The following is an 18,874-nucleotide window of genomic DNA, read 5'->3' on the forward strand; positions in this document are numbered from 1 at the left end:
GAGTTGTCCAGCCAGTTTTGCGCACCTTCGTACAGGTTCCCGTAAAAAGATAGATTGTTTTGGCTTGGTTTGTAAAATATAACGTCCCAAAGCAACTCAGGCTATGAGAGACGCAGTAGCGGAGGGCTCCAAAAGTTCCGAAAACCTGGGGTCCTGTATTTACAATGAGATCACAAAGCACACGGGCGCCTTAATTTTCGCCTCCATTAAAATGTGTCTGTCGAAGCCGGGATTAAATATCACATCCTTCGGCAAGTAGCCAAGCGTTGTAAGCATTGCATCGCACCGGCGGGACAAAATAGAGGTGTTTGCGCAGCGTGTGGGAGAGGCGGGGTGCCGGTAACCCGTTTTCTGTGGTAAATTCTAGTGGGACCGAGGGTGAAAGCTGCGTCGTCCTTATCAGCGGGGCAGGGTGACCAAATTGAAGCGACTCGCCATGTAGGTGGCCCTTAGGTTGCTGATGCACACGAGTGAGATCCGTCTTAACCTCGTAGGCAAACGCAGGCAGGGCAGCGTATTTCCAAACAATATGCCGTAGACACGCTCGAGGAGACGATGGTGTCAGCGAGTTAAACGACGATTGCCCCTAAAAGGTGTCTCTGAAAGCAACCTAAAGGTAACATACACGCACTGAATGCAGGAAATGATTTCGGTGAAGGTAACTGCATAGTGTAACCGTTGTAATACCGTCACCTGGTGGCTCTGATAACGGCTGGTTTTTAGCTTTTAGGAACCAAAAGGCATAATGCAGCCCAAAACGGGAACACACCCCAAGAATGTTGCTAGTAATTTATTTTATTGTTGTGAATTGTACAAAAATACAGACAAATTGCCCTCAAGGAATTCAAAGAGATGTTTTGAGTGCAAAGATAAGTAATATTAATATAATGCGCCACAGAAGCAACACCAACAGCTGGCTTTAAACGCACTCCTATTCTTTTTGACATTATTTTCGCTATTTGTCGCCAGGTGACATTCCTGAGAGGACCCTACTAGAGGCTCTGAGCAAAATATTGTTCGAAGAATACCTCAGGAAAATGGACGACAATAGTGGGTAGCTAGAGTATTCAATACTTATACCAAACGGGCATTGACTCACAGGGCGGAAAAGGACCAGGAAACTAACCAATATGTAGTTAGGAAGGGAGGACGGAGAAATAAAGAGCATTAAACGAGATATAAAGAACGCAGAGGATATAAACTGGAATGATTTAATGGAAAAGAAGCTTAACCTAGGCAGGTTACCCTAGAACCTTACCCTAGAAGCTTACCCCAGGCTCAGGGGTTTAGAGGTAACAAAAGAGGCGTAAAAGAATCGGCGGTAGAGGTTAGCAAGAGAGGTTTGGAAGATTGGCGGATAAATAGCAGGAAGGGGAAGCATGAAAGCTACGTCGAAATAAATACGGGTATTTAAAGATAGCCCGGGTTTAAAAGTGAATTAGTTAAAGCTGAAGGGTTACCTAAGGTAAAAAGCAAAAAAGAAAGGTTGAGCATGCTAATGATTTTCACCACCCCGTTTAAAAAGGGACGCTCCTAACATCCATCCTTCCATCCATACCGCTAAAAGAACGAATCACGCGCCAGAGTGTCGTCAGCTCGAGTACTCCTACAGGATATGGTTTACCATATACGCGGCCGGGCACCCTAACCAGTACAGCTCCACCATATGTGTAACAGTAGTTACGCACAAGTGCAGAATGCCCAACTGCAGCGAACTGCTGCCACAGCTGAACGAGCACATCAAATGCGTATGTCCTGTCTTCTTCCATACCTAACGCAAGTTTCATTTAGCTGTTCTGTCGCTCTCTTAAAAGCATGAGGACGCTGTGCAGCATACCCCGTGCTATTGCAATACATTTGTTTACAATGGATAAAAAAAATGAAGCCAGTCAAGCTGGCTGTTTAGGATTCTAACTGGTATTATAAAAAAGTGTAATTACCATTCCTGCAACTTGGTTATGTCCCCTAAACAATGGAACAAATTTTCTACGGAACTGAAGAGCGCGAACAGAAGATAATCCACAAAGAAGAAGAGAACACAAGGACAGGCGCTAACTAACAACTACTTTATTCTTCATGGCAACAACACATATATAGAGCTGAGACCATACTTGTGCAAGCAGACAAGGACCTGGCAAGTCATTCGATCCAAGTTAATAACGTCGCTCGCACAGGAGCTTATATTCGGCTTCGTACAAAGAGATAGAAGTATCGCAAATACAGTTATCGCCTTTTTTCTAGATATGAAAAACTTCAAGTGCGAACCGCGCGTATTCATCTTTGCTTCTGCCAAGAATCGTCGTCTCATAAAATCGCGGTGCATACTTGCAAGCAAGAATATGGGACACCGGATGAACACCTTTGTCATCTTTCTTTTAGCGCATGCTCCCTTAGTCGCTCATTAATACAGCGGCCAGTCTGCCCCAGTGGCATGGAATACACCACTCCAATGGCGCATGGAACATGAGTAGTTTTATGCGCCATTGGAGTGGTGTATTCCATCTCACTTTCCTGTGGGAAGACGTACATGAGGCAGACTGGCCGCTGTATTAATGAGCGCCTCAGGGAGCATGCGCTAAATGTTAAGAAAGATGACAAAGGTGTTCATCTGCATTTTAGGAAAACGTAGCGCAAAGAAGACAAGGACAAAAAAAAGGAGACACACACGAGCGCTTACTCACAACTGATTTTTTATTAGAAAAGCTAACAGAATATATAGCTATATAGAATATATAGGGGATAAGTGTGTCAGCGAAGCTTCTATGAACTTAACGAAAGTAGAGATTACATACCTAGAATCAGTGGTCAAGTAGTTTTTTCACGTGTGTATCTTTGCAGACTTGCCTTTCTCCACATTTTTGTCAATTTTTTGTCAATTTCACCGCTTTATTAGATGTATTTGATAATTTTTTGTATCCTATATATTCTGTTAGCTTTTCTAATAAACAGTTGTGAGTAAGCGCTCGTGTGTGTCTCCTTCTTTTTTTTGTCCTTGTCCTTTTTGCGCTACGTTTTCCTAAAATGCGAATGCACCAACTCGCCCAATTTAGCATTCTTGTGTGTTCATCTGCTGTCCCATATTATTTCTTGCAAGTGTGCACCGCGATTTGATGAGCCGACGATTGTTGGCAGAAGCAAAGATGAACACGCGCGGTTCGCCCTTGAAGCCTTTCGTATCAAGAAAAAAGGAGAAAACTGTATTAGCGATACTTCTCTCTTTGAACGAAGCTGAATATAAGTTCCTGTGTGCGCAACATTGCAATCTTGGATCAAATGACTTGCCAGATTCTTGTCTGCTTGCACAAGTGTGGTCTTAGCTCAATATATGCGTTGTTGTCATGACGAATAAAGTAGTTGTTAGTTAGCGCCTGTCCTTGTGTTCTCTTCTTCTTCTCTGTGCATTGTCTTCTGTTCGCGCTGTTCAGTTCCGTAGAAAATTATGAACGAACTAGGACGAACTAGGCCCAACCAAAGTTTTATTGCAGTGAACTAGACATTTCTGTAATATGGTAGTCATGCTATAAGCTCATACTTTGACGAGCTGTATAAATCACTTGCGCTGTTTGGTTTGGACAAGAATGCTTACGCCCAAAAACGACATCGACTGTGAGTTTGCTGTAGTCATGGTCAGTTAAAATTTATTCTTCATACGTTTGGTTTAAAGTGCACTGGAATCGCGTATCACAAGAGCGCCATGCGTTCCGCATCCATCAAAATGCACTGCTTCCGGGATTTAACTTGAAACAATTGCAGTCAGCCACCGCAATATTCAAGAACTCCACTCTTACTGAATAAAGCTTTAATCTGGACAGCTGACGTTTAGATGGTGTTAGAGTGCTGTTGGTCTAATGAGGGGTTTATGCTACAACTCTTTGTGAGGGTTACTCAGGAACTACAAGAGAATGGGCATAATTAACAACACGGTAAAAAGACAGACATGTTCTTGCCAGCGTCTCTCCTCACTTATTCGTTGAATACGAGCTATTTAACGGTTTACCTGCTCTTTTAATTTTTGCTATCAATCACTGCGGTGGACAAAGTAATATTTTCAAAACCATTACTTCACCTATCTTTCAACAATAAATTAATTTCTACCGCAGAGCCGTACGTCTTCCTTTACCAGCCCTGGAGCTCAGATTGATGATTTGTCTGTAGTGTTTGTACCTTTGGGGTATTTCGAACAAATATTATGGCTCAGCGCTCTGATGAGGGCAGCTGGCATGATTACGCGTTGGTGAACAAAAGGGAAGAGAGTACTCACTGTTGAAGCCCTCTTGTCCGTGAATCTACCAGCTTTCTGGAGCTCCTTGAACAAATCCCCTTCTGGTGCGTACTCCAGAATCAGGTAGACGTACTTAGTATCATCGAACCAATTGTATAAACATAGGATGTTGGGGTGCCTGCGGAGAGAAGGGGGGGGGGGGGGGAGCGCAAAATGGCCGCTGAGCAATTTTACGTGTTGCACTCGAAAAAGCGCTCTCAGCTTTTACAGAAAGGTAGAGATAATTGCTAGCTATATATGTGAGCATATAAATATTTTGTATCCAAATTGCACTAAATTGAACAAAGATTCATGCACTGCATTCTTTTTCGCAAATTCAAAGTATATGCGTACAATGCATAGGAGTTTTCCCTCAGTGATTCTATTAAACGGTGTGATTTGCCTGTTGTACTTGAGAGCCGTTGAACAACTTCAACAGGAGTCGATGTGCGTCGAGATTAACGAGTACTAAATCACAAGCAATTGCAACAATTTAATCAGCGGAAAAAAGTTAAAGATCATTGCATAGAGAAATTTGACTGAGGAATTCAGGATTGTTTCATGCATGTGTTTGCTTTGTCTTCTAACTGTAGGAGGCCAATGACCTAGGTTTGTCGCAAACTGGCTCTAAGGTGTTGCTTTCCAGAGGCATGACAGAAGAGGAGACTAAGCTGCAGCACTGAACGAAACAGTAATATATGCTTAATGTCAAACATTCTTCAGAATGTCATAAATTTCTGCTTAATGCGCTCGATTATGGCACGCATTCAGTCATGGAACACGGGTGCTGCATGTATATACCTACTGTTTCCGGAACAATTATAATCGGACGCCTCAGAAGTAAATTACTCCAGAAGTGTACTTCAGGTTAAATTACAAGCACTCAGTCTGCGACCTTCATCTTCGCACGGTGTAACGAAAAATAAACGCGCCAATTCAACCTAGCAGAGCCAAAAGGGGTAACAACTTGTAACCACCATGCAACCTGAAGCACGCATCAGTATTTCAAACTTATGACGGCTGGAAAAAAATACAGCCTCATAATTACGATTCCCACTGCTAGCGTAATGAAACCTTCTGAAAGGGTACCGTGTACCTAAACTGAGCTGTAAAATACCTGCTCTAAAATCTCGACAAGAATTTGGCACGCAGCTAGCATTTCTGACTTGTTTCGTTCCGGATTTTTACATGAAATAATGGTGCGTATGCACATCCGCCGGGAAAAAAAATGAGGGGTGAAATGAATGTGAGATCTTAAACTATACCTGCAACTGTCTTACAAAGGAAATTAGTAATGCATTAGCAGCAGGGCTAAGATGACAAATGCTAATACATTTGAGCAAATAATACGCAGATATAAACAACGGGCAGATATAAACAACGCAGGATAAAAATAACGCCCGAAGCACGTGATAATATTGAAGCAAGAACATAGCAATAGGCACTGCGCAACAAGCTTTTTTGTGCGAACGCAGATTGGAAAACAAGGAGGCTCACCGCAGGTGCGACTGGATTTCTATTTCCCTTATCAGCTGCTGCTCCATGTTGGCTTTTCGTAGTTTCGACTTCGAGAGTTTCTGCACGCACAACAGTTTTGTTGACGAAAATTAGCGTTTAATGGCTCAAAGAAAACATTGTCAAAAAGCCCGACAAGTCAAAATGCATGACCGCTTACATGGGGAGCGATAAACACCCATCTTGCAGGCATTTCACATTACGTATGTCGAGCAGCAGGCAAGTGCGAAGCGTAGATTAAACGTAAAACAGTGCGCGCAAGGCAGCGCCGGTAGCAGTCTGCAACAAACGTTACAAATATTCGCGTGTAGTCCTTTCTATCGCCTCTGAGCATAGTGAATTTTGCGCTCTCATTTTACACGTCATGGGGCTTCTCCATGCATGCAGAACGGCATTTCAAAAACTAAAAGGCAGAGCCTTATTTCGACAGGCACTTTAGCAATAGCTAAGTCAAGCACTGGAAGGACTTGGACGAGAAGGTTATTAGTTTGCTTAAATTTCAATAGCCCTTGCTAAAAGTACGCATAATACCCATTTCGTATAAAAATTGCTTTAAAGTGGATGATCACCAAAACTGCACAAATTGCAACAATCGAACAGACCCAGAAGCACTGATGCAATACAAGTCGCCTGTTAATACAGGTTAACAATTCACAATGAGCGCAATGAGAAATAAAGAAAATGGACCAGCCAGTCAGGACCAGAGCTAAAAGTCGAACTATTTCTGAAGCCAGATAACAGGTACCTACATACACAAATTTAATAAAACGAAATCTTCGTGTGTTATCAAAGCAGCGCTCTTTTTCATCGGACGGTGCCACTGTATATTAGCCTTGCATCCATTTGGAAATTTGTATAACGTGGTAGGTAGGTGCAATGCCGCACGTTCTCTGTAACGGCGTTAAAAAAGAACGCACGTTTCACGACGTGCTCCGTACAGAAGCTTTTGCGCGCGTATGAAGATAGGCTGGGGAAAACGACCGCACTTCTTTCCACACTGATGCTCTTCGAAAAGGTGTGTACCAAGCTTCGCCCAGTTGATTTAACTCTGCCGTTTGCATTCGTGGTCTATGAACACAAACGCAAAATCATGCCTAAAACGCTTTGTAGGTCATATGTGGAGAGAACATATCTTCTAACTTAAAGAAACTTGTCTGACAATGACTGCGTATAGGACTTACCGTACCTTAGCGTACCCTCTAAACGATGGGGAACACTTGAGCGTCACCTTAAGCGCCTTTAAAGCACCTTTTTATTGTGGAAACGTGGGGAATAATATTTACTTGTTTAATTTATTTAGATCCTAAAATCATAGAGCCGCGTTAGTGACTCACACCTACCACAGCGCATTCATATGTGCCCTTCAACACGGTGATACCAACGACCCTTCGTGACCTACGCGTTGCGTGCCCGTCTGCCATGCAGAGGTCCCCGGTTCTAACTAGACGGGCGACACCTTTATTTTGAATGTGGGCTGTTTGAAATTCCTTAAGAGGTCATGTGTTTGGGACGTCATAACACTATCGGCCAATGACGATTTTTCCGCGCGAATAGTACCAACATGCTAGTGCCAACTACTACTAAACCATGCCTTCTGGACCGAACGAGCAGTGTGTGGTTCGGGTAAAAATGGAAATATTTTAAAGCCTTCAAGAAACGACTAACAGTCAAGCAAGTTTGATATGCCTGCCCTAATTTCATAGATTTGTTGCATCACAAAGTCTTACACAAGGGAAAGTCGAGATACGTTAATGGATTTGCGCTGCCATTGGGACGCTGCCAAAGGTAAAGTTGCCCCTTTTCGGTGGAGGACGAAGCCGTAGGTATGCCAGTCGCTCCTCAAAGTACATGCCTCCTAAGTCGACTGACCTGTATAGAAATACCGTTGTGCTCCAGTAACTATAACGGCAGGATAAAATAGATGAAATTCAAAATAGCCGGGCTTGTACACCCCGTGTCTTCTCCATTCCACGTTTCTGCGCGCTGCAGCTCGAAAACACATATAGACTCGTTCGCCACTTTCCTTTCGCGAGATCAAACACAATATGAAGGCTTGGGTTTTGCGCGCACCCCAGCTCTAAAATATTTGTTCACCCAAACGTGTCCTACTATGACGTGTGCTTTATTGAACTATCACATGGGTATCTTGTAACGATGTCATAGAGAAACCACGATGAAAACATAAAGCGCGTTCTGGGTCTTCGTGCCTTAAGATCTCTGAAGGCCAAGTATGACACTGCTGGTGTCGGTGCGCCTCTGAGCGCGAGCTAGAAGTGCTTGTTGACTACGTTGAAATATATGAAAATATATTCGCATCTGGCTGAAGAAAATGGTCCATTCATAGCTCTCATTGCCCTATGTTATTTCAGAGCATCTTAGCAAGGTATATGGCGTTGTTCTTCGCGCAATGCGTCCCCATACGAAATTTGTCATTTATCTACTGTATCAAATTATAACGCAAGGAGGCATGACTAACAAGCGACGCGATAATAAAATAAGGGCCTGATACTACCATTGAAAGTTTTTTTTTGTTTGTTTGTTTTTTGCCAAGGAAGAGTGTGGTCTTTTTTAAGCCTCAACAATATAGCAGTAGGAATAGAAAAATAACCGAAAAAAGGGTACGATACTTTAAATAATATACTTTATCCTTGCTGGTAACTTTGATATATGCATCGCCGTACTTTAAAAATTAACATAAGATCACTACCGCTGTTGCGCACACGCAGAAATGACAAGAACATGCTTTCCTGAAATATGTCGCAACTGGCTAGCAGTACCAAACCGCTTAAGCTGTCATGTTGCCATGCTTTTGATTAGCACAGTTTACTGGGAACGAAACGTTCCTTTTACTATAGCTAGTTACTCGCCGTTGCGGCGGGATAAGACAAAACGTTCACCTTTTTCCGTTCTGCAATTCTCCTGCAATGGAGGTATCAAAACATAGATGCTGACCTAACCTTATACGTGCCTTGGGAGACGCATGAATAATTCGTTGAAGAATAACGCAGGTATTCTCATCCATGCCTTCAGTAAATATGTATTTGTGAGCTGTTTCGTTGCGTCTGGCATAACGTGAGCAAGACTGTACTTGCTTGTACTTCCATCAACGATAACAAAAGCACGAAGATCAGAAGAACAGCGGTCATCGTAGTGTGGCTTCCGGTAGTATTGCTGTCTCCTAGAAAAAGTGTTTTTCTAACCCCACAGAGGGGCTAAGAAACCGGCCAGTGTTCTAGCCATATGTAAAGCGATGTCTAGGCGTCATTTATTGCAGTGCAGCGTGTCGTCTGCTGTTACGCACATTTGAGTACAAAATAAATCCAAATGAATGTCAAAATTCGTGAAATACCTTTGACCGTATAGTGTGGTTTCACGCCTTCACTTAATCAATTGCAAACAATTTCCGAACCTTGTCATACACTAAAACAAACAAGAATGTCACTCGTAATTTTTGCTTTCACAACGCCGACAGAGCAGAAGCTGTCAGTTTGAAGCCCGTGTAAATAGCAAAAAAGAGTTTTTCGTTCTTTTCCTTTAACTCCATCCAGCGAGATGCACTGATTTGTTGCCGGGCTGCTGTCATTTATGATTCTTTATTTCAACACTTCTCTAGTCGCTACTATAAACGAAACTGCAGGTCGGTGGTCTATTGCATAACTAACCTCTCGTACCACATTTCAGCTTTTTAATGGTACCAAAGAGTAGTGGAAGTAAGAAAGTTGAAAAAGTGTGTGAAAAACGGATGCTTTTCATATGAATTCACTGGTAGAACTCCCATTTACCTGTGCTATTTTCAATGCACAAATAAACTCACCTTAAGGGCTACAGTAAACTTCGTATTCTTTTCCCGGGCAAGGTACACTTCACCGAAAGTCCCTTCCCCAATCTGCCGGCCAATATCAAAATTGTCAATGCACCAAATTTTTACCCCTTCTTCATGGCTGCGATCAGAAAAAAAAAACTCACATTACATAGATGAAGCAAAAAGAGTCATCAAGCAAACATTTCATGCGTTAAACGAGAGATATTCCAAGTAACCGCAAACGCTAGGAGAGCATGGGTTTACCCTATTACACCTCTAACAGAATCTTCGAGTGGAGCGCATGGGAAAAAAATTAATCCTGTAAATCTCATGGTAACAAGCTCATTGCTTCTCGCATTCGTCCTTTTTCGTAGCGCTTGCAAAGGTATCTTTGTTGGCCCGAATGCGGGTGAAGAGAACTGCTTTGTTTCACAGCTGACGTGCATTTACTCTCGCCCAAATATTATAGTTACAAAAGCATTAGGTATTTGCAATGATTCAATTTTCCTACAACATTATAACTAACTGATTATTCTTAAATGGTGTATTACGTGTCATTAAAGTACTCTCTTTGTATCGCTTACTTAAAATAAGTTGTTTTTTCAACAAACGAAAGTTACAGTAAACACTGCAGCTTCGAAAACAAAAACATTAACGGTAGAACTCCAGGACTCACGCTGATGTTTTTTTCGTCACAGTGTGACAAACATGCCGCGGGAACCCATTCAAGCGGCAATAATTGGGTCAACACCTGTCGACAGTGGCTTTTTAGGACACTTGAACTCCCGAGCAATATTGCACCTCTGCTATTAATGGACGGCCTACCCCGGAAGAAGGCGGTGCAAAATACTCGAGAGCTCTAACTCTAAGCTTAAGAACGCATCAAAAAAACGAAATTCATTAAAACGAGCACATGAGCCGGAATTTATTTCAGCAACCGACGAAAAAGTGTGGACAGCGTGGGCTTCGATGAGGCGAAGGGAGGCGCTGAGGCCAGGATAGAAGAATAGAGAGGTGGGAAGTTGGCTTTTTTTCTCCATAATCAAGCTGCGCGCAATAGACAAAGGACAAGTATAATCACCGCTGAAAATCAGCGCTTGTGTTGTTGCGCTTGTTCCGTCGTCGGTTTTGTCGCGCTGCTGAATATGAACAAAGACGAGGAAGAAAAAAAGCGCACAAGATAGACACGGCGCTGTATATGGGAATTAAGTTCTTGCCTTCCTTGCACTAATCTATATTTTTGCATCCATAACGAGCTAGAATGAAGGCCTAGAATTTGTGGTATTAAAGGTATAATGTTGCAGCGCCTAAAATAAAAGAATAAGGAGCACACATGCGACCTTCCGCCGAGCAAGAATGCTTGTTCTGGTATACTGTGATATGGGGATTCAAGGTAATTTTCATCTGCTTCCACGCTGCATATGACTATTTTAGCCACTGCCTACATATACGCCGTAGGAACATAAGGATAGCAATTCGGGAATGCCAATTAAAAATTATTAGCGCGATAAAGTCACGTTCGCGCCGCCGTTCCATCGACATAGGTCATTCATTACATTCTTGCTTATGAGATGGGTTCACCATGGATCCTTTTCTCATGCATTTCACCAAAAGTAGAGGATATCGTCCGGTGAATCCTGTACTCTTTAGAAATCCCCTGAATACCCAGCGGCACTCGTCACCGAGCCCAGCAGCTCTCAAATGCAAGGTGGATGCACTGACTACAGTCCTCCGGTCCAGTTCTCCATTGGCGCTAGTAACACTCCGCATCGTAACCTGCGTGTATAAGGCGCAGCCAACCACTCTATTTTCGTATGGGAGTAGCTTACGCCTTTAAATATCCTCAACCAAGTGCGAGCATTGTACAAACTTCCTTTTTTTGCTTGTTTGTTATTGGCTCATAGTCTTGCTTGTACAGGTGCACTGTTATACCTTGGGTTCAGCTTGCGAAAGAAACCAAATTCGCTTTACCATTTAACCGTTGCGGAGGTAAGGAGGAAAATCCGCTGCCGTAACTTTCTAAATATCAGAACTATCTCACTGCTGTCTCCTTATGGCGGATAACACCGCATGGATAACGACACGATGTGACTGCACATTGTTTATGGAACCTTAACTTCTGGTAGGCAATGTCGAGTCCTATGCTGATCATTGCATTCTCTTTGCCCTTGTACTGCATCCCTCGTTGTTAGAGACTGGTTGAATGGGGCAAAGGAGAATGAGAGAGGACAAGACGCGTCAGTGCGGGGGTGGGGGGGGAGGGGGGTTTAAATTAGACATCACAATCTAAGGTTGACTAAACAATGTGTCATGAAATCGCCAAACACATGGGTGCCTTACGCACTCTGCTTTCAAGAAAGAGCGGCCCCTGCAAACTGCCCGCTGGAGCGCTGCTGTATACAACCCCGCCACCTTTGTGGGCATTCAAGATCGAGGCTCACACCTGCAGTTTGCACCTTTGAAAGCACAAGCCTACAACGTTACCCTAAACGATGTATTTATTATAAAAAGCTGTTACTCGGCACTCGATTAAAAGTTTCTTTTTCTTGTTTACAGGCCGCGGCTTTCTAGGTGTGCAGCTTACTGCACGTAGAGTCATACCAAATTATCGACACCACCGCACTAAAGTTTCAGTTCGCACTCTTTAAAAGTTGATCATTATTTCAAAAATTCGAAGTTGTACTAGAATAAGATATGTAACGGCTCACAAGGCAGAAATGAAACAAAAGTACTCGCAGGTGAAGAGAATTGAAGCGCTTTTGATCGTTGACTTTCCGAGCGGCTCGTTAAAGGCTGCTTCCCCTTTTGCCAGCCATTGCCGCTGAGGGTTTCTTCCTTTGGAAGAACCCTGTGTATCCTATCGTTGACGAATGAGGAGTAAGGTGGCAACTATAGAAAGCTGTTGCGAGCGCGCTGTCTGATAAGGTAGCAAGTGTGCATTTTTAGCAAGTGCTCAATCCTCACTGTTTTCCATTATTTCAAATTCGGCAATTCTTTCATTAAAGTTGAACGGCATCCCCAGCAGTAGCTCCTGATTTATATGGTGTTAACGTTTACATTGAAAAACGTATTTTTTTTTTTTTGGGGGGGGGGTGGGACACCATAGTGAAGACCTCCGGCAATAGTTTCGAACTCATCGATTCCCTCAACGTGCAACTGCATTGCAGAGAACATGGGCGCCATCCCCCTCACAATTACCGAAAGGAGCTCGCCACAACTGAGTTGTAATCTGCGCCTTCGTGCTCAATTGGCGAGCACCGTAATTGCTGCTTGCCGCAGCTACTTACTCCATACCAAAAATGATGCGGGGATGTTGCATGTTAAATATGAATACTGCGGTCAGTCCCTCACTTGAGGGGGCTCTCGGCTACTGAGCAGAAGTACCTAAGGTTCATCTCAGCCGTTACTGCCATATTTCAATGGAGGCCCAAGACAAGAGACAGTGTGCTTCCATGCAGCCGTATGGTAATGATGATGTTGATGACGATGATGGACTGAATTTTTTATGGCGCAAGGGCATCTTCGGCCAAAGGGCGCCAAACACAAGGTGAAGTGTAAACTGAAGTTAATAAAATGTCCGAGGTGAGGTGTCTAATGATGTACATAAAAACGGTGGTGTATAGGGCCTAAAAGTTATTGCGGAATGTATAGTCTAAAATAAGTGGTGTATAGGGCCTAAAACATATTGCGGTGTTTAGTGGCCTGAGTAAAAATGAAAGAGAGACATGTACGTGTCAAAAGGCTAAGCTGCCTCAGCAACAATTTCTTTAAAAGGAAGCCATTTATTTATAAGAAACGGGCTGACCGTCATGTTGATAAATGATTCCATATAAAAAGCCTACTTTTAATAAATATTTACAAATTCTTTCTAAAAGGAACATTGGAATATCGACAAGAACGATGGACGGAGTTGTGGATATTTGTTTCATGTATAATTCGGGAAAATGACGCCTCCTATGCTGTTTAAGTCTCGGACATTCAATAAAACACCAAATACTGTTAGCCGGCAACCGCATCTGCAACAATGTGGTGCAGGAGAGTTTGTTAAAATGTATGAATGTGTTCTACATGTGTGACCTATTCTCAGCCTGCACAGAGTACTTCTTTGAATCTGTTTCGTTTTTCTGTGGTGTACCTGCCTATCCTTGGTTTTATTGTGTGTATATTATTCTCAATATCTGTATCCCATTCCTCTTGCCATGGTTGTCGGATCATGTTTTTGATGTGTGGCTTGAGTTCCTGATATGATATGTTGTCAATGTCTGTAGTGTTTCGAAGGACAGCTGATGCAGCAAGCCTATCAGCTGCCTGAATATCTGGTATACAGCAGTGGCCTGGCACCCAACACAGTGTAATTTTAAGTTCTAGTTTATGGGCAGCCATAAGGGTGTTATAAATAGAAATCAGGACTGGGTTTTATTATGCCGCTTCGAAAAGGATAGGCACGTTAAAACACTGAGGAAGTCTGTGAAGATGATTGATGTCTGTATTTTCTTTTCTATAATGTGTCTCACGGCTAGCAGAATTCCATGGAATTCAGCGGTAAATATACTTGTATGTTTGTTCAGTGTTTTTGAAAGTGAAAATTGTGGTCCATGTGCTGCACAGGACACTTGAGCAGACTTCGAAGCATCGGTGTAATATTCATGACAAGTGTACTTCGCTTGAAGTGACATGAAGTGCTGCTGCATGGCAATAGGGGATGCGTGCTTCCCCACTTCAAGAAACGACAGGTCACAATTAAGATCATATAGTTTCCAAGGAGGAATTAAGTCTTTTATGGAAGTTGTACGAAGACTGGTAACCGGAACGTCCAGGTGTTCAATATGCGTGGCAACTGATTGGATATGGTGGTGTTAGAGATGGTTTTCTTGAGAAAAGTGCTGTGCTAGTTTTGTCAAGCAGGAGCCGGCGACATGGATGATCCAGCTGGCATAGCAACTTCATAACATAAGTTACAAAAGTAAATTCTCTTCTTCGTTGCAGTGACCATCGGTTCGCCTCGACATAAAAACTAGCGATTGGGCTAGTTCGAAAAGCACCCGTAGCGAGGCGAAGGCCGAGGTGGTGTACGGAATCGAGCAATTTTAGTGCAGAGGATGATGCAGACCCATAGAGCATCCAGTCATAGTCAATGCGTTACAGAACTACACTATTCAGAAAGCTCAGAAGGCTGTCGTGGTCTGTGCCCCATGACCGGCGAGAGAGAATTTTTAGTAGATTCATTGCTTTGAGACACTTCAGTCGTAACTGTTTTATGTGGGTAATGAAGGAAAGTTCTTCGTCAACAACTATGCCAAGAAATTTATGTTCCTTTTTAAAGGCAAGGCTCTGAGCATTCAGTGTAATGTTGGGATCAGGCCTGATGCCACGCTGCTTAGAAACAAGTACACAAACACTCTTTTCAGAGTTAAATTTAAACCCATTGTCATCAGTCCACCTAGACAATTTGTTAACACCTAGCTGAATTTCGCGTTCACAAATGGCCAAGTTGCAAGATTTGAAGCTTATCTGGACGTCATCAACATATACAGAACAAGAAATGGCTTTTGGCATCCCACTTTTTAAAGAGTTCATTTTGACTATGAAAAGTGTGCAACTGAGAACACCACCTTGAGGGACACCATTTTCCTGTATTTCTTGCTTTGAGTATGCATTGCCAACACGAATTTTGAAGGTCCGTTCAGACAAGTAACTTCGTATTCAGCATGTTGCCTGTGATGCTAAGGAAGAAGAGGTCACGGATGATATCATACATAGCGCCAGGTGGTATCATATGTTTTTTCTAGTTCGAAAAAGACAGATAACAATGTTGTTTATGTACAAAACATCCTTTGCATAAGATTCAAATGCAATGAGGTAATCAGCTGTTGACCGCCCAGCTCTAAAACCAGCTTGGTTTCGATGAAGAAGATCATTGTATTCAAGGAAATGGAGAAGGCGACGATTTACCATTTTTTCAAAAAGCTTGCAGAGACAGCTGGTTAGTGCAATAAACAAATAATTAGCAAGTTTGGGTTCTTTTCCGGGTTTTAATACTGGGAGAATGATCGCTTCCTTCCATGCTTTAGGAAAGTGTCCTGTGGCCCATATTTTATTATATAGGCAGAGTAGGGTATTAAGGGTGTCCACAAGCAGGTGCCTGAGCATTCCATATGTGATTCTGTCAGGACCATGGTGCTGTGTTACCACATGTGCCTTGTGCAATCTTCAGCTCCTGCATGGTGAAAGGGCTATTGTACCCTCCTGTGCATGGTCTTATATCGTATATATGCTTCCTCTCCTCAGTTGCCTTGTGCCAGAAAAATGAATATGTTTAGTGTGCTGAGCTGTATATGTATTCAAAGTGTTGCCCTAGTGTGTCTGCTTGATGTTCAAGAGAGTCACCACTGGTGCTGACAAGGGGTGTTGGGATTGTGCTATATCCCTTGAGTGCTCTTGTCCTGTTGTGAACTTTGTGTGCATAAGAATAAGAGTTAACAGAAGAAAGGAATGATGACCAGCTTTTTAGCTTGGAGATGCGTCGAACACACCTGCCATTTGCCCTTGGACGCTTAAAGGCTATTAGGTTTTCGGCTGTGGGCTACGGCGTAGTTTCGACCATGCACTGTTTTGAGTCTCACAAGCAGTCTTGCATTCTGCATACCACCAGGCGCTTTGTTTATATCGTGGGTTACTTGACGTCTGTGGAATGTATTTTTCTGCTGCCTCTATAATGTGCAGCGTGATCAAGTGCTGAGCTTCATCAACTCCCAAGTCAGTAACTGATGAACAAGCCAATAATGAGTGTGTCCTGAACCTCTCCTAGTTGGCTGCATATTCTCTAAACTTTTTAGAATTCAGAGATCTAGAGATCTCTGGAGATCTCTAGAGATCAGAAAATGATCATTTCCATATAGATTGTTAATAACAACCCACTCTATAGCTGCAAAGAGCATTTGGGAGCCAATTGCTAAATCTGTGGATGTGTGTGTGTTATGTAATATGTTGTAGTATGTTGGCTCTTTTGTGTTAAGTAGGCATGATCGAGAGAACAATAAGAATTTTTCCATTAGCACACCTGGGGAGTTCGTTCTTGTACATCCCCATTATGGATGGTTTGAAATAAAGTATCCGACCAGCAGCCATGATTCTGAAAGTTGATCAATCAGCTTTTCAAAATTTTCGCTACATAGCCCATAATGTCGAGGAATATACCGAGAACACACTGTTGTTATTTTATCGATAATTAAGGTTTGTGTTGCCACTGCCTCCAAGTCTGTATTAAGCCAGATTCTTCGACATGGGATTGATTTTTGAGTCACAATGGCAACGCGCAGAAGGACGAGTACTGCCTTGCCTATATTTCCTGAATACAAGATACTGGGTGAGGACACTTGTGTTTTCTGGCTTTAAGTGGGTTTCTTGCAGACAAAGTATGTTTGGTTGGAGCTCGAGAAGAATTTCATATACATCATCCAGATTATTTGGTAGTCCCCGAGAGTTCCAATAAATGATGCTCTCAGTAGCCATTTTTGTAGGTGCGAAATGTGGATGGGACAGCGGGTTTAAGACTCGCCGCATTTATCAGGTGGATTAACTGGCGTATGTTTTTTCTATTTGAAGCGGTCCGGCAGGCACCGCCTCTCATTGGCGGACTCCCTAGGCGCCACTGACGCTGAAGAGCCCGCGCTCACCTCCATCGCCTCTGGTGAAAGCATGGAGTCAGAACGTTTTTCAACAGGAAACAAGTCTCTCTCAAATGTTTTTGGTGTCCCGGACGTCTGGGAGAAAGTGACCTCCGGGATTGCAAAGATTGGTGCAGCCGGTGGCTGCTTAGTGAGGAGCCGTGGAGGGACCACGTCAGCAGCATTGCACTTAGTGCCCACCATTACTAGATGCGACCTAGCCCCTCTGCGGGCTACGTCAGCATAGGGAGCGGAGGAGAGGAGTCTACGTTTCTTCCGCGCCTCTCCGTATGATTTATTCTCGGTTACCCTTAGATTTTGTTACTTTCTTTATGCAGAACTATGGTTGCTGTGCAGCCACTATATATATCTTCCAGCACTTTCACGTACGGCTCGTCTACCCCCTTATTTCGCAATGCCTGCATCACCACTGAGGTTTCAACTGAGTCAAATGCTTTTTCGTAATCAATGAATGCTATGTATAAGGGCTGGATATATTGCGAGCATTTTTCTATCACCTGATTGATGGTATCGATATGATTGATAGTAAAGTACCGTTTCCGAAACCCTGCATGATCCTTTGCTTGATTGCAGTCGAAGGTTGTCCTGATTCTATTAGCGATTACCTTAGTAAATACCTTATACGTAACAGACAGTAAGCTGATTGGTCTGTTATTTTTAAGGTCCTTAGAGTCCCCTTTCTTGTGAATGAGGATAATGTTTGCATTCTTCCATGGTTCCGGTACCGTCGATGACACCAGGCACTGCGTATACAGGGTGGCCAGTTTTTCTAGCACGTATCCCCCCCGTCCTTCAGCAAATCTGTAGTTATCTGATCCTCTCCAGCTGATTTTCCCCTTTTCATAGTTTCTAGTGCTTTCTTGACCTCGTCCTTCGTCACTGGTGGAACGTCTGACTGTTTTTCCCTACCGCCAATCTCATTACGGTCCTGACTACTTTGGCTACTGTAGAGATCTGTATAGAACTCCTCGGTTATTTTGACTATCTTGTCCATGGTCCTTTTCGGCCTGAAAGGCCACACAGGACCATGAGTACGCAGGGTGTGTGCCATCAAAATTCACACGTTTGAAATCAGTTGCACTGCAAATATGGGTTGCATGGCCATGTGCGCTGCATATTGCACAGGTAAGGCATCCTCGGCTTTTCTGGCTTCCGTACCCGTACCGCTGACACTTGAGGCACCTGCGGGGGCCTGGTTTGTACGGGCTAACTTTGTATTGGACGAATTCCGCATTGATTAATTCAAGAAGTGTGCCTCGGTTGAAAGTGAGAACAATATGTTTCGTTTTTATTTCCTCATTCTTTCGCCTGATTATTAATGTTTGAACTGCCGTTACACCTTGGTTCTGTACTCCCTCAAGGAGATCTTATTCGGTTTCATTTAGGGGGTCTCGCTCAGAAACCACTCCCTGGCAGCTGTTAAGACTGCGGTGGGGTGATACTTGAGTGTCAAGGTGAGCACATGTCTTTGTATGAGGAGTTTGTCAGACTGGCTTTTGTCTAATACCTCTATTAGTGGGTCAGCGGATCCTAGTGTTTTCGCTTTATAGTTAGCCCCAATGATGGCCTTCAGCGATTTGGCAATCAGAAAGACTGACAGTTCGTCTT

General features: G+C 43.2%; 1 protein-coding gene across 1 annotated transcript in view; it reads right to left on the minus strand.

Annotated features, from left to right (window-relative positions):
• The window catches only part of LOC146184496 (aurora kinase A-B-like), a 30,682-nt gene extending 17,709 nt beyond the window's left edge, over positions 1-12,973 (minus strand). The window contains exons 1-4 of the mRNA XM_084608569.1: positions 12,930-12,973; positions 9,591-9,717; positions 5,759-5,838; positions 4,262-4,400 (exon numbers count right to left, since the gene is read on the minus strand). Of these exons, the coding sequence (XP_084464695.1) occupies positions 4,262-4,400; positions 5,759-5,838; positions 9,591-9,717; positions 12,930-12,973 (390 nt within the window). The remainder of the gene's footprint in view (positions 1-4,261; positions 4,401-5,758; positions 5,839-9,590; positions 9,718-12,929) is intronic.
• Between the last annotated feature and the right edge of the window lie 5,901 nt (positions 12,974-18,874).

The sequence above is a fragment of the Amblyomma maculatum genome, chromosome 7 (assembly GCF_055883805.1).
Source record: "Amblyomma maculatum isolate TAMU_Amacu chromosome 7, ASM5588380v1, whole genome shotgun sequence".
Lineage (NCBI taxonomy): Eukaryota > Metazoa > Arthropoda > Arachnida > Ixodida > Ixodidae > Amblyomma > Amblyomma maculatum.